The 24,106-nt window shown below is 36.9% G+C and overlaps 1 protein-coding gene and 1 long non-coding RNA gene across 2 annotated transcripts in view; one reads left to right on the top strand and one right to left on the bottom strand.

Moving 5' to 3' along the window:
• The window catches only part of DNAH7 (dynein axonemal heavy chain 7), a 241,874-nt gene that overhangs the window by 77,692 nt on the left and 140,076 nt on the right, over positions 1–24,106 (top strand). The window contains 8 exon segments of the mRNA XM_025442048.3: positions 1,373–1,571; positions 4,314–4,454; positions 8,701–8,913; positions 12,367–12,476; positions 16,608–16,776; positions 18,920–19,022; positions 19,144–19,271; positions 22,314–22,526. Of these exon segments, the coding sequence (XP_025297833.3) occupies positions 1,373–1,571; positions 4,314–4,454; positions 8,701–8,913; positions 12,367–12,476; positions 16,608–16,776; positions 18,920–19,022; positions 19,144–19,271; positions 22,314–22,526 (1,276 nt within the window).
• The window catches only part of LOC112656669 (uncharacterized), a 136,437-nt gene that overhangs the window by 9,049 nt on the left and 103,282 nt on the right, over positions 1–24,106 (bottom strand). The window contains exons 4-5 of the long non-coding RNA XR_007409028.1: positions 14,251–14,333; positions 13,673–13,760 (exon numbers count right to left, since the gene is read on the bottom strand). This is a non-coding gene — a long non-coding RNA (uncharacterized LOC112656669). The remainder of the gene's footprint in view (positions 1–13,672; positions 13,761–14,250; positions 14,334–24,106) is intronic.

The following is a 24,106-nucleotide window of genomic DNA, read 5'->3' as shown; positions in this document are numbered from 1 at the left end:
TATTCAAGAATATCCTAAATATTATCAATAACCAATGTAATAAAAACATACTTAATATCACTGAAGGATATTTTCCCAAATGTGATGCATCTTGGGGAGGATTTCATATTTTGTTGGTTTTCTCTTACATATTTTTCAGAACACATCACTCTTACAGTGGCTTGCATTGACCCACGCAGGTGGTCTCCCATCATCCTTCCTATTTCTCTCTCTGGTTTTCTTGTTGACTCTGTTATAGTCCTTCCAATTCTACAATAAAAGGGACAGCCTCTTCCTTCAGTGTACTGTCCTCTTTGCAAAAGATGCTCCTTATCTAAGTATCCACGACTTCTTTTACCTCCTCTAGATTTTTGTGGAAACACGCTCAGACGCCTGCCCATTGAGAAAACTTTCCCAGACCATTGTATTTAAAATGGCAACCCAGCACCCCCTAGCCACCTGTCCTGGATTATCTTTTTTGCCCTATTTTCTTTCAGCATTTTTTAAATCATCTGGCATGCTCTAAAATGTACTTAGTTCACCATCTGATTTCCTCTAGCAGAATAAAAGCTCCATGATGGCAGAGATTTTTGACTTTTTTTTTTTCCAATGCTGATTCCCAACTCCTTAGAAGAATGTGTATTTCTAGTATATAGCAGACAGTGAATGGATATTTATTAAATTTGTTACTTTTGTGCCTTGTGCCTTCAAAGTAGGAGACGAATAACCCAGACAAAAAGATAAATTTAGGGTCAGTTTTCCATCTGAATTTTAATATCCCACTTCCTTATTTCCTATTGCAAGATAAATTCAATTGGTTATTGGTAATGTGCCAAAAATGAGGGCTTAGCCACTTCCATCTGTATTACAATGACCATAGTTGGATGCTTTCAAAGCAGTTGATGTAGTGAACTGTGAAGTACTTAAAATGCTAAACCCGGTTCATAATTTGTAAGCAGTCTCTGAAGATCCCAGTTGAAAAAGCTAGTTTTGTGCATTTGAAGATTCTTCCAATTAGTGTATTATCTATTAGTCAAGACTGGTTTGCCTTTTATGCTACTTTTAACATCTTTCAATTCATTGTGTTGGAAACAAAGCCTCATGGGTGTCTCCTCTGTAGCTCTTATTATAATTAAAGTTTGACAGATCTTTTTGTGATTATTCAATTAATGATGACCTCCTACTGGACTGAGTAATCCATACAGGCAGGGATCATGCCTTTTGTTCCCCCTCAGTGTTTCATCTCCAGCAGCATCAAGTAGGGGCCTAACACATATTGCACATGTGTAAATTGTGAATGAGGATTGGTACACAGAGAACACTGATAGTTTAGGAATTCTTTAATGTAATTAATTCGCTTAAATATTTTCCTCCCCCCCACCTCCCCCAACAGGGTGCAACCTCACTTGAAGAAATGTTTTGAAGGAATTGCAAGGGTAGAATTTACAGAAACTTTAGACATTACCCACATGAAGAGTAGTGAAGGAGAGGTCGTGGAACTCACAGAGACCATTTCGACAGCCAAAGCCAGAGGTCAAGTGGAGAAGTGGTTGGTTGAGCTAGAGAGAGTTATGATTAAATCCATCCACAAGGTACTGTATTTATCATTATTTCTAGTAACGATGTAGAATTTATTGTATTGTGGGGGATACCTGTGGCTCCGTAGGCAGAGAATGTGACTCTTGATCTCAGAGTCATGAGTTTGAGTTCTATGTTGGAGTAGAAGTTACATAAAAAATGTATTGTTGATAAATGCACTTTTTTTTAGACAGACGTTTTTTAATCATGAATTACCAGTTTAATTATAATAGATAGCTTAAAGATAAAGAGATGGCCCACTTGAAAAGTGGGACAAAGTACCATCGATACTACTGAAGTATGGATGATATTTTGAAGTATTGGATTTTAGTCCTAAGTCCTATTTCTTGTAGCCACATGCTACTTCTTTCATCATTAATTAAACACACCTTGGTCTACAGAGTCTATTGTTAGTCTTGCCTTGGGTGTATCTCTACAGTTTCACATCAATCTCCTTGACATGTATGTTTCTATGGTGAATATTTTTCTCCTGTGCGTATACAAAATATGTACCAAAATATTAGAAAATCACAAATACTGCCTATAGTTAAGTCACTTCATATTTTCCGTATCTTGTAAAACATCAACTCAGTCATTTGTAATTATTTTTATTAGTAGAAAATTTCAAGTCCTGGCAACAAATACAGAATAATTGAGCACTTAAGTCCATTTTTTATTATAACGTGGACATAGCATTCAAGTTCCTCATCAAGAATGAAAATCATGATTGAGTTTGGGGATCATGAGAACAGGAATGAGAAGGAAATATGGCATCATGTCCTATTCAAGAACAGTTTTCATTAATTTTTCAGATACTCTCATACATTATTGAAAAACTGATTAGAATCTAAGTGTTTAAAAGATAGCATGTGTCTAAGTACTGCTTTCTCTTCTTAAATACAGTTTTAATATCTGCCTGCATAATAGTTTTTAAGTAGGTGTAAAGTGATTTGGATAGTTTTTCATTTCTCCCTATTATGGATTAAATTAGAGTGACTATCCATATGGATATAGCTGGTTTCTTTGATTGAATTATTTCTTATGATAACTTCTCACATGTAGGACCACTAGGTCCAAGGGATGAGCTTTCATAAGCCTTGATATATCCTGACAAATAAGATTCCCATTTATATAGCTGTAAGCAATATCAATGAATTCTACTTTGATCCCTACTCAGCAGCCTTGCGTATATAGTTTGTTAACTGATATATACAGTGATAACTCATTGTCTTAGACCTAATACTATTACAACCATTCTTTTAATTATTTTTGTCAAAGCACTTAGAGAAGGTATTTTGGTTGCCATTCCAGAGCTTTTAGATGGGATGGCAAGGAATTGTGTAGGAAGTATCTTTCCTAAATGTTCATGTATAAGTCTGTGTCACTGAAACGTGTAATTGAGTTTAATATCCAGTACTACAAAGTGAGAGATGTGCGTTACTATGTTTTACTGAATGTATTTGCATACTTGAAAGAGTATTGCATGCTTAAATTAAGTCAATTTTGGGTCATTTGTAAATAATAAAAAAGTCATGTTCTTGGCACCATTGCCCCTTTATCATGCGTATGTTACTTCCATCTATATTTCCACATGGATATGGCACACATAGACATATTTTATGTACAATATTGTAGAATGTTTTTATAAATTTCTCCTCATCCACTATGTAGAAATTGCAATTTAGATTTTAATGCTTTCCTCTTGTTCTTTACACACTGTCCTTTTAGAGAACGTATTTACTCCATCCCTGACATTTCTGTACTGTGCCTTCTATTTTCTATGTTTTTTCCGTCCTTCAGTTGCTCATTTTCACCTGCCCTTTCTGTAGCTCCTTTTGGCTTTTGAAATTTTCTTTGTTATCAATAGCCAACACTGCCCTTCATCTCTATTCAGCTCCATAAATATCCTAGCTAGACTAGAAATCCAGAAAGCTTCATACATCCTTTATATATTTCTCAGAAAAATCTAATTTTGACAGTCTTTTCTGAAATCAAACATTTAAGTGGGTGTCACCTCACAGGCAACATTCCTATTTTTGGTTGGTATGTGTAAAAGATTAGAATGCTTCTCCTAGATGCCTGGTAAAAAGTGGAATATGCCAAGCCACTGAAAACATATGCTGGTGAAGCACATGAATTAGACTCAAAACATGTAGCAAAGAGCATAAATAAGACTTCCTGACTTTCCTTATACTTAACTTTCCATAAATGAATTATACACCCGTACTTGTCATCATTGCCTTGGGCATCTAGTATCTTACAGATTGAGAGTAAGGAAACAGGAGGAACTTGAGAGGAGTCGTGTGGTTTGCCTGAGTGTGCACATAAGCCCATGGCTGAATGGGGATCTGATGAAGTTCAAAGAAAACTATTGTCTATGGATTTGACAGATCTCATTTTGGAATGACTTAAATTTATATTTCACAGTAAAACTGCTTGTGCTGGATCAATCTAAATGTATCTAGGATATCTTTGGCTACAGTTGGTCAAATGAATCTTTGATTTAATGTAGTTCACACGAATTATTCCTGTATCAATGAAATAAAATACTAGATAATATTTTTTTTTTGCTCACAGGTATATGAATAAACTTGAATTTAAATAGTCAAACCAATGCTTTGAGTCTTCATTATTGGCTAACATGCTTTTAAAAAGTTGAACAGTATGAGTTCATTTGCTTAGGGATTAGCTCTTCATTGTATAGGCCATTCAAGTAAACTGTGAAACTATCCTTAGCATTTTTTTTCCCCAATTAGGTAATCAAAGATGCAATATTTGCCTATACACAAAATTTGCGAATCAACTGGGTGAGGGATTGGCCTGGACAGACAGTGCTCTGTGTATCTCAAACGTTTTGGACACTAGAAGTACAAACAGCTATTCTAAAGGGACAAGAGGTAAGCTTTATTACCCCCAGGTTTTTCAGCATTTTTTCAACAGTACTATTGCCAGAATACACTAATTATAAAAAAAAAAACAAAAACAAAGACAATCCTCTTAAAACATCAAGGGTATTTGAGCCTCAGTCTTGTTATTATATACAATTTATACCTTTAAAAATAGGGGCAATAAAACTAAGAAACTTCCTAAACTCGGAAAAATCAGGAGGAAAAGTAACATAATTCTCTTTTATGCCTTGAGTAAAACCATCCTGTGAAGACAAGGTGTTGGTTGATTTATTTTGACTTTCATTTTTAATTCTTAATATATTGATTTTGAATAATAATTATTGATATCTTAAATGATGCTTAATTTTAAATATTCTAATATGTTATACATATTAATGTAATAATATTAATTGGTTCACTGTTAGTAATTAACAAACAAATTAACACAGAAACCACAGTAATTAACACAGAAACCACATTTAATGCAACATTTCTTTTTTTTTTTTTTTTTAATGCAACATTTTTATCCTTGAGACAGGATTTCAGGTTGAAAGTAGTCCTAGATCTTTTGTCTGAAATCATGAATTTGAAATGTATTTTTGATGTGGAGTTTGGTATTACGGTCTTTAAGGCACTGTTGAATGGCTGATAGTGTTGAGGTTTGCGAGAGAATGTTATTCTCTGTAGGCAGATCCCATAAAGGAAGGAACTGAGTGACACATGCTTAGTTCTTTCAAACTTACCAACAGTTGACTTATTTCTTTCCTGTGGGGAGAGCTGAGGGCATAGGGCAGGAGGTGAGGGTTTTCTGGAAAAAGTCTGTCTTCACAGAATGCAGGGCACAGGGGAATGGGGGTTTCCCTAACAGCGGTGAGCTCTTGGAGTTACTTCTGAGGTCTTGGATTCCAGCCCCATAGGCATTTTTCTTTTTCCCTCTTTTTTTTTTTTTTTTTTTACCTAGTGGGTCTAGAGAATTCATTTTCTCTCTTTACTTTTAAGCTACCACACGGAGGGATTCCTCTATCACCAACCTAGGCTACTGGGGCAACATGTAACCTCCCGGATCTCCCTCCTTGCTTGCTGGCCAGCCCCCCACCCACAATACCAACTTTGTCACTCGCCACCATGGGACTTAGTCTGCAGGGAACAAAGAAGCAAATGAGCGGATTAGACAAATGAGTAGGCATCTTGCAAATTTCCTCAGTTGAAATGTGGTGTTTATCAAACCTCTACCCCTCTGTCAAATCCATATTTTTCTTTGGTCTCACTCCAAGCAAGCTGCAATGGTAGGAGTTGACGTACAGCATTTTAAAGCATAAACTAGGGGCACCTGGGTGGCTCAGGGTTGAGCATCTGCCTTTGGCTCAGGGTATGATCCTTGGGTCCCGGGATCGAGTCCCACATAGGGCTCCCTGCATGGAGCCTGCTTCTCCCTCTGCCTGTGTCTCTGCCTCTGTGTGTGTGTCTCAGGAATAAATTAAAAATCTTTTTTAAAAAATAGTGTAAACTACAGCTTTTTCATGATTCCATTTCTCTCCCAAGCATAATTTGAATCTCGAGGGATATGCAATTTATGTCACTCCCATATCAACGTGTCCTCTGCTCAAAACTGTCTGCCTATAATGCTTACCACATTGCATCCAGATACAGATAGGGATTTTTGTTTACAGCACTATTCACTGATACTGAGATTGAGTTATTTATTTACTCATTTATCAGCCTATTCAGTTTTCTTTCTACTCACATGACATGGTGCAGGCATGGAGCCATTCACAGAGAAAGCCAAAATGAGAACCTGAGTTACTTGAGGGTGATTCAGCACCATAAACTCAAGGTCCTCTAAAGCCGTGGGTTAGCAAGACTCAGCAAGTTACGCCTCTGCTGTTGTTGCTTGCCAGACTACCGTCTTCTGTTGCATTCTGTGGTGCTTTCATGGTTAAGTTTTGTGATATAGAATTAAGCTTTATATGTGTCCTTAAAAATTAATTCTTGTTCACCTGCTCGAGACTACTCTGCCCTCGATCCCCTGTCGGTGCCCCTTGTCCCTGTCTTTCAGCCATGGTTAGGCCATTCAAGTTCTGTAGCAGCATCATGAGGGGCTGGCGCATGTTTTAGTATTCAATAGCGTTGATGGGGTTTTAGAAGTTTAACATGTAGTTTTATCATGGGAGGCTAGCATATGTTTTAGTATTGTATGTGTTGATAATTTTTTTCCCCTAATGTGTGGTTCACATTTGAAACTGATGACTGTGGTTGAGCAGCTGGAGACTCTTGGCAGCCTCCTAGAAGACTGGATACTTCCATTCTCGGCAAACACACCAGGTTGTCTAAGCTTGATATTATAAAAGCCCTATATCTTCTACAATCATGCTCCCAGAGGACCTGTTGGGATTTATTTATTCAGTGAATGTGGATTGTGGAACTAGTCCGTGGGAGATGAATGAAAGAATCACTGCTATCACAGAGCTCAGGATGTTGCACATAGTGATGTGATTTTGAGCCACTGTATCATTGCATATGTAGAAGGATCCAGGTATGATAAAAAAATATTTGATTTCAGGCAGGGTTTATTTTGGGAGCATATAATACTAGTAACCTTTAGGTTCCTTAGCTCCTTTTACAGAATGATTTACAAGGAAGAAAATGTAACAAAAATGCTATCAGTATCATGATTCTTTTCTATCTCTAATCTAAATTCTCATTGATTCACATAATATTTGTTCCTAAAGAACTCCATTTATCACAGTTTGAAGTTAAATTTTAGTTCTAAATCTGTTTTCCTAGTATAGGAAAATACATTCAGCTACGGTGTGTAGTAATAAATTCTTATGGACATATAATTTGGACCGTCAGGTTTAAACATTAAATTTTTATTTTATGTTTTCTGTTGAACTATGGAATGTGAGAACTAGTAAGGTTCTCAGAGTTCCTCACATTTACTGATGAGAAAACTAAGATGACCCATCCGTGTGGCTTACATTCTTAGGAGAAAATTGGTTCTTACTCATTTATATGCTCAATATACTTAATATATTCACTAATTGTCTCCAAGAATTTCAACACTTTTATCTCTTTAAACATGGGTGGGACAGACATATCTCTCTCACTTGCCTACAAGGAGAATTAATAGCAATTGATTATGTAAATAATATGGAGGCTGCAGTGTTCAAGCACCAAACCTTTGAACAAATTACCTCCTTAAAGGCAAAGATAAAATAGTTCAAGAAATAAGTAAAGTGTCCCGTAGAGAAACAGTTTGCGGTCTCCAGCACCATCCTTCAACATTTTTCTCGTTCTTGGAAATGCTCTCTGGTTACATCATCACCAGTTGCCTGGTCCTGAAGGAATGAAATGCACTCCTTGGTGCCCAGGGTTTATCAGACATTATTAGAGTGGGGAACACAACCACCGCAGCCTGCTGGAGCACGCTGACACCTCCCGTAAGCATAGCTGGTTTCATTGATTCTAATTTGATTGTCATCATCAACCCTCTTCTCTTTTTTAACTTACTAATTAGATTTAGCCCACAAAAAAACCAGAAACAAACAAACAGATTCCAAAGCAAGCCTGGTTCTCAGAAGTGGCCTTGTTTACCATAAACTACGAAGTTGGACGTTTTGTTTATTAAAGTCTTTCCATTTCAAGTGGCACAAATCCAGCCCCATAAGTGAGCATGGCAGGGCTCAGGGCTAAGGGGCTGATGGGATGCACGACCCAGCAGCTGGGACCAGGGGCTCGGGGCATCAGCGCTGCAGTAGCCACTCTTCTTTCCACCCTCTTCTCTCTCTGCTTGGCTCTGGTGGCCTTTGTCCCGCAGTGGGGCTGAAGGCTTGCGGTGGCCTCAGATGGGCATGCTCCTGAGTCCACTGGGCCTAGTGGAAAGCACTTTCCCCCTCTGCCTATACAGCAGTTCCTGGGAAGAACAATGACTGGCTCTGGTTGGGTCACACATCACCCCCACACACCCCCGCTGCCTTTGAGATGGGGAAGGTGATGGACAGCTCACCAGACCCCAGAGCAGAGAGTGGAGACAGGAAGGGAAAGGCTGTTGAGTAGATACAAACCACGTGTGTCCACTGCATCTGGCCAGATTGGCCTTATTCACCTAATACTTTTGCAAGTAAGAAAACCCACAATTTATTTTTAAATTATGTCATATAGAAAAACTGTAAAGCAACCCACTCTGTATTCATACCAGCTGAGAATATTTTTGTTCAGAAAAATTCTGATCACATTAATTCTTATTTTCTTCCAGGCTCTTGAGCAATACTTGGAAAAATGTAACATGCAAATTGATGATATTGTAACTTTGGTCCGTGGCAAATTGTCCAAGCAGAATCGTGTTACTCTGGGAGCCCTCGTGGTGCTAGACGTCCATGCTAGAGATGTCCTCACATTGCTTGTTAAAAAAAAAGTTAGTGATGACTCTGACTTTGAGTGGTTAAGTCAGCTTCGGTATTATTGGCAAGTAAGTGATATCACTGAGTGTTATTACATGGCAATTTCAGCTCATAGCTTTTTAATTTGTGCTTGCTTGCTCGCACGGGAAATAGTATATATGATAATATAGGATTTTTTGCTGATGACTGACTGTACCCAAACAAGCATTCTGCAGACTGAAGATGAAGGCAGCCAAAGACTATATATCATCTGTACAAAAGACTATATCTTCATTAATATCCAAATCCATATTCAAATGTATAGTTCTGTATAAATACATATACACATATAGACACATATCAATTGAGTAATTATAAAAAATGACTCATTTTAAATGAGTCCTTATGCCTGCTGAATCTGTAAAATATCTGAACTAGGCAGTTTAAAATTGTGTTTCTAGATTTTTTTTGTGTGTTTCTAGATTTTTGATACATCTAAAGAATGTAAGAAATCAGACTTTTATTGTGATTTAATCATGAAAGCTTCCTCTTGTTGATCAATTGAAGGAACCAGAAACATGATCTGGAAGGAAGGCTCTTATCAGGACACCTGGACGGGTGGTGATGGCAGTCGAAACTGGAAAGGCGATAGGAACAGTTAGTAGAATGGGCAAGGTGGGCCTGACGACAGGAGGAAGAAGGAACTGAGGGTGTGAGAGGATACAGACTCAAAAATCCTTAGCAGATTCACTTCTGTGAAAGACTTGAAGTGGTATGGGAGTGGGAAAAAAAAAGATGAGAACCAGATGCCTGGAAAACCATAGGAGAGGTAGTAGATAGGAGCTCACAATGGAATCGTCATTTCAAATGCCAGCCCCTTCCCTTACCAGATGTATGACCTGGGCAAGTTATTTACTGTCTGTAAGCATCAGTTTCCTTATCTGTAAAAGGGCGATAACATAATACCCACCCAGTAGTGAAAATGAATTAAACAATTAATTATAAATATAGGAGAATAATGAACTACCAGAGCAATTTTAAAAACAATCCCACTTATATAAAAGAGAACAAAATACTTAAAAATAAATTTAGCCAGGGTGGTGAAAGACTTGCACACTGAAAACTCTAAGACATTAGTAAAGGAAATTGAAGAAGACACGAATAAATGGCAAGATACCTTATGCTTGTGGATTGGAAAACTAACGTTGTTAAAATGCTCCCAGTGAATCAGTGTAATCCCTGTCAAAATTCCAATGGCATTTTTTAAAGAGATTATTTATTTATTCATGAGAAACACAGAGAGGGGGGGAGAGAGAGAGGCAGAGACACAGGCAGAGGGAGAAGCAGGCTCCATGCAGGGAGCCCGATGTGGGACTCGATTCTGGGTCTCCAGGATCACGCTCTGGGCTGAAGGCAGCGCTAAACTGCTGAACCACTTGGGCTGCCCCCAATGGCATTTTTTCACAGAAATAAAACAGTCCTAAAATTTGTATGCAGCCGCAAAAGTCACTGTATAGCTGAAGAAATCTTGAAAAAGAACAAAGCTGGAGGCATCATGCTACCTGATACCGAATTATACTACAAAGCTAGAGTAATCAAAACAGAATGGTATTGGTATAAAAAGAGACACATGGATCAATGGAACAGAACAGAGAGCCCAGAAATACACCGAGGCATATATGTCACATAATTTATGACAAAGGAGCCAAGAATATACAGTGGAGAAAAGAAAGTCTCTTCAGTCAATAGTGTTGGAAAAACTGAACAGCCACATAGCAAATACAGAAGCTAGACCACTGTCTTACTCCATAGACAATAATTAACTCAAAATGGATTAAAGACGTGAATGTAAGAGCTGAAACCATAAAACTCCTAGAAGAAAACATAGATGGTAAGCCCCTTAACCCAGGCTTGGCAATGATTTTTTTTTTTTTTTTTTTTTTTGGACTTGGCAACAAAAGCAAAAATAAGTGGTACTGCATCAAACTAAAGAGTGCTACACAACAAAGGAAACCATCAACACAATGAAAAGGCAACTTCCTGAGTGGAAAAAGTACTTGCAAATCATATCTGATAAGGGGTTAACATCTAAGATACATAAAGAACTCCTACAACTCAATAGCAAAAACTACCTATTTTGAAAATAGTCAAAGGATCTGAACAGACGTTATTCCAAAGAAGACATAAAGACGGCTACCAGGTTCATGAAAAGAAGCTCAACATCACTTATCATCAGGGAAATGCAAATCAAAGCCACAGTGAGAGATCCCGTCACACCTATTAGAACGGCCATTATCATAAGATAAAAGATAACAAATACAGGTAAGGGGGTGGGGAAAAAGGGAACCATTGTGCCCTGTTAGTGGGAATATAAATTGGTGCAACCACTCTGGAAAACAGTATGCAGTCTCCTCAAAAAATAAAAAATTAAAAAATATAAATAAAAAATCGAACTATCATATGATCCAACAATTCCACTTCTGGATATTATCTAAAGAAAATAAAGGCACTTGAAAAGCGGTATGTACTCCCATGTTTATTGCAGCATTATTTCCAATAACAGCTATAGCAACGACCTGAATGTCCATTGACAGGTGAATGAATAAAGGTGTGGTATATATGTGCAATGGAATATTATTCAGTCGTTAAAAATGAAATCCCATCATTTGCAATGATATGGATTGACCCTGAGGACATTATACTAAGTGAAATAAGTCAGACAAAGACAAAAACAATATGATCCCACGTATATGTACAATCTGAAACAAACCAAGCTCGTAGATACAGCGAACAGATTGGTTCGCCAGAGGCTGAGAGTGGGAAGATGGGAGAAATGGGTGAAGAGAGTCAAAAAACTACAAACTTCTGGTCATAAATAAGTCATGGGGATGTAATGCACGTTATGTTGGCTATAGTTAATAATACTGTACTGCATATTTAAAAGTTGCTAAGAGTAAATATTAAAATTCTCATTATTAGAAAACTGTACTTACATATGATCTTGACTTACTGTGATCATTTTATAATATACACAAATATAGAGTGATTATGTTTATATGTGAAACTCATATTGTACATCAATTATGTCTCAATTTAAAAAAAAAAGCATTAGCAAGTAAAAAAAGAAAATATAGGAAATATAAGGGACAAATATATTTTCCACAGGTACCTATGGAAAAAATTGAACCCGTTGACTTCAGTTACTTATCCAAAGAAATTAGTTATTGAATTCTTCTGTGGAATTTAAGGATGTCTGGAAATTGAAAAAATTTTTAAGGATTTTTTATTTATTCATTTGAAAGCAAGGAGGAGGGGCAGAGGAAGAGGGAGAAACAGACTCCCTACAAGGCAGGGAGCCCAATGTAGGGCTCCCTCCCAGGACCCTGGGGATCATGACCTGAGCCGGCGGCAGATGCTTAACTGACTGAGTCACCCAAGTGCCAGGTGTTGTTTATAACTTGGCAATTATCTATTAAGAAGTTTGAGATTTCATATTATTTAAAATTTTATTATTTAACTTCATTTTTCCTGATTTATCCTAGGAAAATCATTTAGAAACAAAGATGATCAATGCTGGTTTACGGTATGGATATGAGTATCTGGGTAATTCTCCTCGGCTGGTTATTACCCCACTCACTGATCGATGTTACAGGTAAACTCACTAATTTAAGGGTCTACTGGAAATTAAATTTCACTCACCCTAGGCCACTAAATCTTTAGAAGAACCAGATTAGCTTCCACTTGGTAAATATATCCTACATTATCCTTTCTTAGACTCTCAATACCCCGTCAACTTTACCTTCAATTTCTCTTTCTCTGCTGGCTTTCTCCTCTCAACTCTGGAGCTAAGTATTGCCCAATATTGCTATTGTTGTTTACATTGTTCATTTATCCTTTCTTGAAGCTTTCTTTTTTTATTTTTTTCAGATCATTTGAGGCAACCCATGGCTTCCCCCGAAACACAGAATTTTCTAGAGTTCTGTTTTCACAGGGTATTTTGTCTCATGCCTCATGGTTTCTCAAATGTTCTCATCCACTTTCAGGCTTTACTAGCTTACATTCTGAAGATCCATAAATCTGTAACTCCAGCCAGTGTCTCTCCTGTATACTTGTGTTACATGCCTGCTGGATACCTCCATTAGATAACCTATAGATGTTTCCATTGACATTTTCTCCTATTGTGCTTCTGAATAATCAAGGCGCTTTAACAACTTTAATCCTAGTTCCCATCTCTCGTACTCCAAATTATTGTCAAAAGCTAAATTAAAATTTTGTGGTTTTTTTTCAAATATTAAAAAGTCCATTTGGGTCTAATGTCAAAGCCAACATCTTTCATCCAATTTAAAACTCCCCTTCCGCACTTGATGGGATGAGCACTGGGTGTTTTGCTATATGTTGGCAAATTGAACTCCGATAAAAAAATAATTAAAAAACAAAAACAACCAAACTCCCCTTCCCTCCCAGCTCAAGCTTGATACAAGCTCCAGGCCTGCATTTGGGGATTCAAGTGTGGGCAGTCATTTGCAGTTTTAACCCTGTCCTTTGCATCTATCCCTCCATAGCTCACCTGCGACTCCTCCAGTGTTGGGGGTTAATGGAGGAGGGGAGAAGGAACAGGAGAGGTGGGTTCACATTAGACAAGTATCTCCTGTGGCAGCTATCTCTTGGCTGTTTAGTGTCCTCAGTGAGGGCACAAGCCCAGATGTGCCAGATCTCCCATAAGATACTTATGTGGGTTCTTTGGAAACCCCTCCCCACCCCTAGTCACCTGTGCAAGATGCCTTCTCTGGCTGGGTGCTGGTGACTTCTGCTTCAGTCTCTGAGGTCAACCAACACATGGACACTCACCTCAGCATCTTCTCTGATTCTAGATGTGTCTCCTGACAGTCCCACTCAACATGACTCAAATATAGCTCCCTTCTGATGAGATCTGGATCTGGTCAGATGATAAATAGGCATTCATTTTGCCAGCAGTATGAGTACATCTGTCTCACTGTCACTGTTTTCCCCTAGCTCTGCCATCAGGAATAGCTACAGGCATTTTCTTGACTTTAAATATTTTAAGTTGTGATTGAATTCCCAGCCCCTAAACTCCAGGGGTCAGACAGTGTGCCAAGCTTTTTGAAAAGTTCTCTAAAACCCCTCAGGTAGCTTGGAAGAGGAACAAGTGCTTTCTTCTTTTCTACATTAGGGACGGGAAATAAACAACACAGTTAACAATTCTTTCCAAAGATCTTTACTCTTCACCTCTCTTTGACAAGCTTCCTAGCCAATTTCTATGTGCCCTTGTGCTAGGTGACCAGCCTTACTGTCTGTAAGATAAGATGATCTGACATATATTGCTCTATTTCTATTGTGTTACATATTTTTTACATCTAGTATTTGCATACATTTAACAAAAAATTTTTATCATTGTCTTTACTCACCATTGCTACTTCCTTTGCCACCTTTCTGGTTTAATTTTTCTTCTTACTAGGCAACATCCTTTAGTAATTCTTTCAGTGGGGTTCTGCAAGTAATGAGCTCTATCAGTCTTTGTCTAAAAATGCTTTTTAAAACAAAATTTGGTCTTCATTCAATTATTAAAGGATAGGATAGCTAGGTATAGAACTATAAGTGAACCATAATTTCCCCTCAGCTCTCCAAAGATATCATTCTCCTGGCATTTGTTGCCACTGCTGAGAAGTCTGTTATGATGATTCCTTTGTAGGTATTTTTTTTCTATTGTAATTCTTAAGATTTTCTCTTTATTGTTATTCACTGTAATGCTACTAGATGTGGGTGACTATTATTTATCCACTTGAGACTTTTTAGTTCATATATTTCTTCAATTCTGGGAAATTCTCAGCCAGAGAATGATTTATGTATGTATGTATGTATGTATGGGACAGAGGAAGGGAGGGGCAGAGGGAGTTGAGAGAGAGGATCTTAAGCAGGCTCCATGCCCAGCACAAAGACCCTGAGATCATGACCTGGTTGAAACCAAGAGTCAGGTGCTTAAACTACTGAGCCACCCAGGCACCCCATAGGCATTGCTTTTTTAATTTTGCCTTTTCCCCATTCTCTTCCTTTTTTTGATCTCTCACCTGTACTTATATTCCATCTCGATATCTTCCTGGGTGATTTCCTCATATTTATCTTGTAGTGCAGAATTCTGTTTCTTCATGTTTACTCTGCTAGTTAATCTGGTAATTTATTAGTAGGTCCAGTGACTATATTTTTTCATTGCTAGATTTCAGGTTGTCTCTTTTATGAAATTGACTTTTTTCTCACTATTTTCTTATGTCACTTTTTAAAAAAAGATTTATTTATTTTAGAGAAAGAGCGTGTGGGGGAGGGGCAAAGGGGGAGAGAGAGAGAAACTCAAGCAGATTCAGTGGAGCCTGACGTGAGGCTTGATCTCACAACCCTGAGATCACAGCTGAGTCATAACCAAGAGTCAGACACTTAACCAACTGTACTACACAGAGGCTCCTATTGCTTTTTATTTAAAATCTCATAGAATAAACCACCAGAATATTAAAGAGTACCATGTATGTAGTTAATTCCCCCACACCTTTGTCTGCCTGGCACCGCAAGTCTGACTCTTAATTTTGATCATTCTCTCTCTCTCTCTTTTTCTCTTCCTCACTCTTTCTCTCTGGTTTTTATTATGAGTTCATAATAAAAGTAAGAGTCATTTCCCCATGAAGTCTTACATTTTCTCAGCTGTAGAGGTGTCCATGTGGAGCATGTTTGTCTCTTGAAAGGGCTTCAGGTTTTTCTTTGGTCCCAAACAAAATTTCAGTGTGAATTTCCCAGTTTGGGTAAATGTGCCCATGGATAATGGAAATTTGGACCCTACCTCCATGAATGATGTAGGCTCTTCATTGGGTGCTGCAGTGAAGGGTAAGCTTCCTATCTCTTCTGCAGCTGATTTTTCTCTTTGTCCTTCTCCAGAAATTTTAGTTCCCATATAGAGATAAATCAGCTTTTCAAGGCTTCTAGGTTTGCATAGGTGAACCCATTCCAGCTCTTCACCTTGCTCAATAGAAGAATTTTTCTATTTGGGGGCACCTGTGCGGCACAGTTGGTTAAGCTTAAGCATTCAGCTCTTCGTTTTGGTTCAGGTTGTGATCTCAGGATTGTGAGATTGAGCCTGGCATTGGGCTCTGGGCTCACCATGGAGTCTGCTTAAAGACTTTCTCTCCCTCTCCCTCTACTCCTTCCCACCCCGTCCCCCACTAGATCTCTCTCTCTGTCTCTCAAATCTTAAAAAAAAAAAAAAAACAAAAAAAAAAACAGAATTTTTCTGTTTCTATGTGGTCGTAAATGCACTTGTGTTTATATGCAGATCCCAAAACAATATGTACCTCTAGAGCTTTAGCAGCTAATTACTGAAAATTTTGCATTTTCTCCTCGTTAGTGATTTCCTTTACATTCTTTCAAAAATGGCTATGTATCTCAAAAGTTAGTATTTTTTTTTTTTTAATGTAGCATTGCCAGGTGCTTGCCATTCGGGGAAGTGGGTGGTTCGGCATCAACTGAATTTTCCGTATTGACCAGAGTCAGCATTGAATTTCAAGTGCATTTGTTCTGGTTCTGTCATATTTAATCACCTCTTCAGAAGTGAAATGTAATGAAGGAATGCACAGTCAGAGATTTTCAGAGATTCGTGGGAAGGAAGAAGTTATTGAAAAGGAAGTGGAAAATTTGGCTCTCAGTTTGAACTTTTCCTCTTTTAGTAATGTATACTAAAAAAATGGCATTATTTTACAAAGATTGCTCCATTCTTATATTTCAGAACCTTGTTTGGAGCCCTTCATCTGCATCTCGGAGGAGCTCCTGAGGGGCCAGCTGGCACTGGAAAGACTGAAACGACCAAAGATTTAGCAAAAGCAGTGGCCAAGCAGTGTGTTGTTTTCAACTGCTCCGATGGCTTGGATTATCTGGCCTTAGGAAAATTCTTTAAGGTTTGAATTGACTAATTTCTTTACAAAATGATAACCAATCAGAGAGGAAGGTTATATATAATGCAACATAATTCAATGCAAGTGAGACTTCTTGTAGTTTAAGTAAAATCAAAGCACTGTCTCCATTCTCCAGAGAAGCAGGGTTATTTCCAAAGCTTACCTGAGCAGGAGCTCTACCTGTGTATCCAGTTCCTGCTCAAACGGGTCAGTATTATTGATAGCAATGAGTGGTGTCCCTTCGATGTATTGGGCAGCTAAAAACTGGAGAACCACTACATCATGGGAAGACTGTGGGGAATCTAAAGTTTTCTTTAGCCTGTAGCTCTTGTTACTAACAAGTCATGATTCAGTAATTTACTGTCATAAATACCCTCTAGTTAATTCTTTTTCTTTTTGCAAGCTTAAAATCCTAGTTTGTTTTCTTATTCTGAGTCAGATATCCACTCTTAGGAGTCTGTAAGATTGCAAAAGGTGGGGGGATTAAAAATGTAACATCCCTGTCTATAAACCTAGGAATGTCTGGTCATTTTACCACTTTGTTGCTACAGCCTGTTATCCTTTAAACTGTTAGCTGGAACAGTCGAACACAAGACTTATCCATTTGGGATTATAGGTTCTGCTTATTTGTTAATATCTGTTTTTCTGTAAAGATTCTGTAATTCTTATTTTTAAAAATTCCATAATTATTTTTCAAAATTTCTTCAGAAAAGTTAAGATCTAAAAAGAAAATCAAACTAATAAAAAAGAATATACCAATCCTACCCTAGACAGCAAACTGTTCGTAGCTGATATACGGCCTGGTCATTTTATAATAGATTTGGAATATAAGAAGTCTCTACATTTGTGATGCTGAAACAACTAGGATAAGATTTTAAAAGTCAAAATTATAATAAATAGCAAGAAAACAATTGAATGACAAAGAGCCATTTTAATCATACTCTGTAATGATATACAACCTTGTAATGGTTTTTTAAGAAAGAGATAATAAATCTAAAAGAGTCTCTATAGTTTAGTTTGAATAGCCATCATATTCTTAAACGTTTAAAGAAAAGTTTGGTATGTACTATTCAATTTTTGAATATATATAACATTAATTCCTTGATATAGATTCATATACTTATGGTATTAGTTGCTTACTGATAAGTATTTATTGGTTATGTAGATACTTAATGTTAGGATCATGCTGAATAACAGGGGTACTGAATAAAAAAGACATGGGTCTTCCTACTAAAAATCTCACAATCCTTATAACTATTTGAATAAGTGACTTCATAAGTATTTTTTGCTCTCTATGGTTTCTAATCCTCTTATTATACATGGAGAGCAAAGTCACAGTGTTCTCCAACAAATGAAAATGTACTATTTTACAAAATGCACTGAGTTCACGTTTACTCCAATGTGTTTGGGTAGATGGAACTGTGTACAGATCCAAAGTCAGCCACTATTAGCTATGTGGCCTTGTCTAATTACTTAACATCCTTAAGTTATAGTCTTAGTTTCTTTGCATAAAAAATACATGCATCATGCCTGACGTATACCAGGTACTCAGTGAAACACACACACACACATATACAATCTATAGAATATGCAGTCAATAAATGTCAAATTGATTTTTTTAAGTAAATTTGAATATGGACTGAGCTACTCAAACTTGGTGGTTCAGTTTTCTTTAACCCAAATGGCACACATTTGTGAGGTAGCTGTCAGTTGGAAGTGCAAACTAGGGCCTCAGTAGTATGTAGGTGCTATAAAGGTGCTCAGATCACAAAATAGTCTCATTAGCAACAAAAGTCCTCTTATTTAGAGGAATATTGCAATCTATTCTATGAAGTCCATATAGAAAAAGCAAACAAAATCAACTTGTATATAAAAAGTAAGAAAAGCCTTGAGATTACAGATGCCAAAAGATATAAAGTAAAAAGCTATCGACCAAATGGACAGTTTTCTAATTGATCAAACTCCTTATTTGTGCAGAATAATGAATTTCTAATAAAAAACAATATGCTGTCTTTAAAGATAAAGATGAATAAGCAATTTCCTTGATAGGATATTAAATCCTTGAAAATATCAGGTGAAAATGCAACATTTCAATGTGATATTCAATCAGATAAAATTGAAAAATTTCATTATTCTTTTCTCCCAGGGACTGTTATCTTGTGGAGCTTGGGCTTGCTTTGATGAGTTTAACAGAATTGATTTGGAAGTACTGTCTGTGGTTGCTCAACAAATTCTTACTATCCAAAGAGGTAATGGGGCTGGTTTGTCTTTGGATCATGTCAACACAGTAGAAACCCCGGGGGATGATGAATGGCACAACTCACATTTAAATGTGAATTGCTAAGTCATTTCATTCTTGATGGCCCACAGGTATCAATGCAGGGGCCGATATACTAGTGTTTGAAGGAACTGAATTAAAACTTGACCCCACGTGCGCTGTCTTTATAACGATGAACCCTGGGTATGCCGGGCGATCAGAGCTGCCGGATAATCTGAAGGTACAGAAGGGGGCAATGATACCATCTATTTCCTTTCTGTAGTTTATAAAATTAATATGTAAGAACATGCTTTCCTTGAATTTTATGCAAAATATTTGCTTTTGGACATGATATTTTAGAAAACTGTTTTAGAAAATAATTTTTAAAGCTGTAGAGTACCTTTAGAAAATAAATGTGCAAACCAGATGCAACTTCCAAACTGACATTTAAAAAATGATAATTATAGAAAATTAGAAGACAGAGGAAATACTGGAAAAGATGCCCATTTTATTGCTTGCTATATCGTATCCTGCAATTTTCAATACCTTTTAAAATATTAATTTTAAATGATAGACTCCGGCAATTGCATATGCTGGGTTGCTTTTTTTTGTTTCAGGTTAATATTACAACACGAGCATTTTCCTATCTTTATAAACATAATTCAAACTGTGAATAAATTTACTGAACTGCATCTTACTTTTGGACGCTTTGGTTGCTTTTAGTTTTCCTTCATTATAAATAATTTTGCAATGGGCAGTTTTTACTTAAGGCTTTTGTCGATTTTAAAATATTTCCTTAAGTATGGTCATAGGACCAAGAGATGTGCTGCTAAATTGCCTCCCCACAAAGGTCCTACATCCCTTCTGCTATTTACATAATTAGAGTGACAGCTTCTTAGACTAGTTGACAAATTTTCCTTTTCCACCAAAGAGACTTTTGACCCAACAAATTGCTACAAAGTACTTTGGTATTTCCATTCCATGCACTTTGATACCTTAGATGAGATGTTTTAGTACTTTGTCTTACTGAGGGAGAAGATCTTAAAAAATAAAAACTGGCAAATCCTCTTTTATCTAAGAAGTGTTTTTTTTTTTTTTTTTGCAACTTTTCATTGTGATTTAAATTTGAAGAGCTCTTTGGTAGCAGTTCTTTTGTTTGCTCTGCTTTTCTTCAGTAGGATCAATCTGAACACATAGTATTTGTAAAGGCACAAATCTATGAATAGCTCATCAAAAAAGCTGGGAGGATTATTGGTTGAATCTGCTCATGCCCTGTGGAAACTGGTTCACAGTTTCGTGTGCTGTGCCTGTTGAAATGGTGTCACAGTATCTACCTTATAGTTCTGTGGGTGATGTATTTTCCATCTACCTTAGGCCGGAAGCTGCTCTCAAATTCTGATGGCTTTGTTGTTGTTCCTACTGTGCAGTCTTCTTGGTTAGAACTGCTACAGAACATCTGTTATCAAGTGTATATGGAAATACCTAACAATTTTGAAGAAAATATTTTAGTCTGAAAAGAATGAAATATATCTTCCTTTAAAAAATGGCGAGGGGGTGGGCATCTGGGTGGCTCAGTGGTTGAGCACCTGCCTTTGGCTCAGGTCGTGACCCCGGCGTCCTGGGATCGAGTCCCCAGTCAGGCTCCCTACAGGGAGCATGCTTCTCCCTCTGCCTGTGTCTCTGCCTCTCTCATGAATAAATAAATAAAATCTTTTTAAAAATTTTTAAAAAAGAGAGATTCTGGAATGAAGACATTCCAGAGAATGTCTTTAGAGTAGTCCTTGAGACTTTGCTCTTTGTCTCCCTATGATCCAGCCAGTCACCGAAACCAGGGATCCTATTTTGCAAAAGCCTTGTCATCCCGCTGCCTCACCTTCCTTCCATCCCTCTTCATTCTTCTCCTGCGTGCAATTTCCTGCAACAGCTCACTTGTCACCAATCTCTTCCCCACTAAATTCACTATAATGAATCCCCTGCTTTAATTCTACCAGAGTCTTCAGAAGAAATCTGATCCTGTAACTTCCAGACTTAAAAAGCTATTGGTTTTGTTGTGGTTGTTTTTTGCCTACAGAAAAAAAGTTCCAAGTTCTTGGCCTGTTCTCAAGAACCTTGGAATTAGGACCCAACTGCATCTATACTGCAGTCTCAGTACATCTGTGCCACCGTGCGGATAGAGTCCCATTTAGACATCCTGTGCATCTACAGAAGACCTGGAGAGCAGAGCAATTTCTTAAGCACATTTCTACATTAGAGAAGCTATATTTAATATTAAAATTATTCTAAAGAATCAATATTCAATAAGCATTTTGGAATAGTTGAATCTTAGAAGCCATGGTAAAATGGGCATACTTGATCTTCTAAGGTCACAAAGCCAACAACCTGAGGCATAGCTTTCCAGAAGGATAATGCTCATGTTGATTACATGTATCAGAATTTATTTCAGCCCTGGTATGATAGATACCTGGAGCTATACTCTTCTTTTACACTCAAGAAAGTATATCATTGGTTAAGCCAGAATTGAACTTAAAAATTTTATTTATTTATTTATTTATTTATTGAACTTAAAAATTGTAAAGAGCACTAAATTACCTTTAAACTTAGTGCTAAAATTACCTTATTTATCTGACATAGCCTTGTTATTAGTTATTAGGAATTATGTGATTAGCACGCAGCATACAACTAATTAGATTCCCAGAAAACCTCACTTAACGCCTGGTCTCCCAATACCATGCCCTTTCTCACCAGAGCAGCTGAAAAGCCCAGCTTTTGGACATCCCAGCAGCCTAGGATACTTTATCCCTGTAACCTGTCATTTACCAAGAAGAATAGATAATTGTTGATAATTAACATGTGAATTAATGATTCACCCAAGATCTAAGTATCATAAAAGCTTGAGTGTTCTTTCAGCATAATTTAAGGAAAAAATTTATACAGAAGTTAAAGATATTTGCAAGAAACCGGTTTTTATTTATTTTTATTTTTATTTTTTTGTGTGATGAAAATGGCTTTTATTTTCCAGGTAATATTTTCTTTTGTAATGTTTCTTTTTTTTTAAATAATAAATTTATTTTTTATTGGTGTTCAATTTGCCAACATACAGAATAACACCCAGTGCTCATCAAGAAACCGGTTTTTAAAATTAAGTGTTTGTATCTATGTGATTTGGATATTGTAATTTAACATTATTGCAGAAAAGCTACACAGCCCTAACACGTTAGGAAATGCACAGTAGGGTTATCTTTACGATGGTCTTTTCAAAAATACCTTTTCTGCACTCCTGCAGGCCCTCTTTCGGACAGTAGCAATGATGGTGCCTGACTATGCCATGATTGCTGAAATAGTCCTGTACTCCTGTGGGTTTGTCACAGCTCGGCCACTGTCAGTAAAAATCGTGGCTACCTACCGCTTGTGTTCAGAGCAATTGTCCTCACAACATCACTATGACTATGGCATGAGAGCCGTGAAGTCAGTGCTTACCGCTGCGGGGAATCTAAAGGTAGAGAACTCAAGTTATTTCTTATTCATAAATTTTCTGTTTGTAAATCTCAGGACCCCGTGTCTTCACAGAGTTCCAATAACTGGTTGGTTTCATCAACTAAAAAAAAAAATCCAGTTCTTGTTCTAAAAAACAGTTGATTGTTTGCACATGTGAAAAAGGAAATTTTATGATTTGTCAAAACTTAGACATAATTCTTAATGATTTGCGTTCTGTTCCATAATTTTAGGTGTATGAAAAGAGATACTTGCTGCTGGGAAAGATTTTGAAGGCTTTCAGTCTACATGGAACATGTAGAGCTTTAAAGGAAATAATGTATAATTAATAAATATATACAAGTGTGCCAAAGCATTATCAATTAACGTGATCATATAATTACAGCCTATTATAGAGTAGCAGTTATAGATTTGCAATATAATGTTTGCATTTTAAAATGAAATAAATCATAAGCATATAGATGGAAAAATCCAAATCCTTTGAGACTTGTGTAACTTTCCATTGAAAATGTTTTGTAGAGGCATAAACAATTACTTGTGCATTAGTTCTGTATGAAACAAAGCAAGGCGGGCTATATAGTTAATAGCAAAATGCAAAATGTGACCTTGGAGTTTATAAAATTTTCATGTTCATGTTTTGCAGAAGATAAAGATTTCAAAATATATTCTATGTGATTAAGAACGATGGCGAGCATTTTTATCTTCTATAATAAATGTTACTGAGAATTCTAATATATTGTGGTGATATTCTATTTCATATTAGCCTAGAATAACTGCACGTCATTATTTTTTTGCAATAAACAAATGCAACTAGAAGCAACAATTTGTATTAACCTGGCACGTCAGGATTACACTACAGTCAGATAATGGGAAAGATAATACATTGCCTAGTGTTTGTTTTCACTGACATCTTGACTATGGAATTGAGCTATTAAAGTTATGCAGCAAATGAATCCTGCAAATGAATCCTTTCATTGTTTGTCAAAAGCTAATTTAGAATTGTTGAAAGTGTTGGCTTGCATATTTTGAAGTTTGTTTTATTATATCAAGAAACAATTTAAACATAGGCTTTAAAATAATAGCTTCTCAAATAACAAACTAGACTTTTGACACCTCATCATTTAGGTGTGGTTAGACTGATCCAAAGACAAAGTCCATATAAGCAAGGATCAGCTTTGGCAATGGGTGCTCTGAACCTAACTGCCGGGCATCACTGGCTTTGTAAAGGGTAAAGCCAGTTAACCTGAAACATGGAATTTATTAGACTGAAAGATTCTAGAGGAAAGGAAGAGGGTTCTGGAAAATTAAATGTATGATGGTAGGAGAAACTTGGGAGTGAGATGTTGAATAAAGTATTGAAGTTGGGAGAAATAATTTGGAGTTCATATTTTTATGAACTATGCAGCCCTTACTGTGGGCCTGAGCTACAGGTTCAGAGTTCAGCTAGGTTTTTAGTAAACTTTGGAGTTACCCAAGTGTTTTGGAATTTTTTTCAACCTCTAAAATTCATAACCATCCAATTAAAGGAAAATAAATGAGAACAGTTCTACGTGAGCTTGTCTCTGGGGCCTGTGCGTGGATGCA

Source organism: Canis lupus, chromosome 37 (genome assembly GCF_003254725.2).
Source record: "Canis lupus dingo isolate Sandy chromosome 37, ASM325472v2, whole genome shotgun sequence".
NCBI classification, from domain to species: Eukaryota; Metazoa; Chordata; class Mammalia; order Carnivora; family Canidae; genus Canis; species Canis lupus.
The sequence above is the reverse complement of the archived record's forward strand: the minus strand, read 5'-3'. Positions and strand labels throughout refer to the sequence as shown.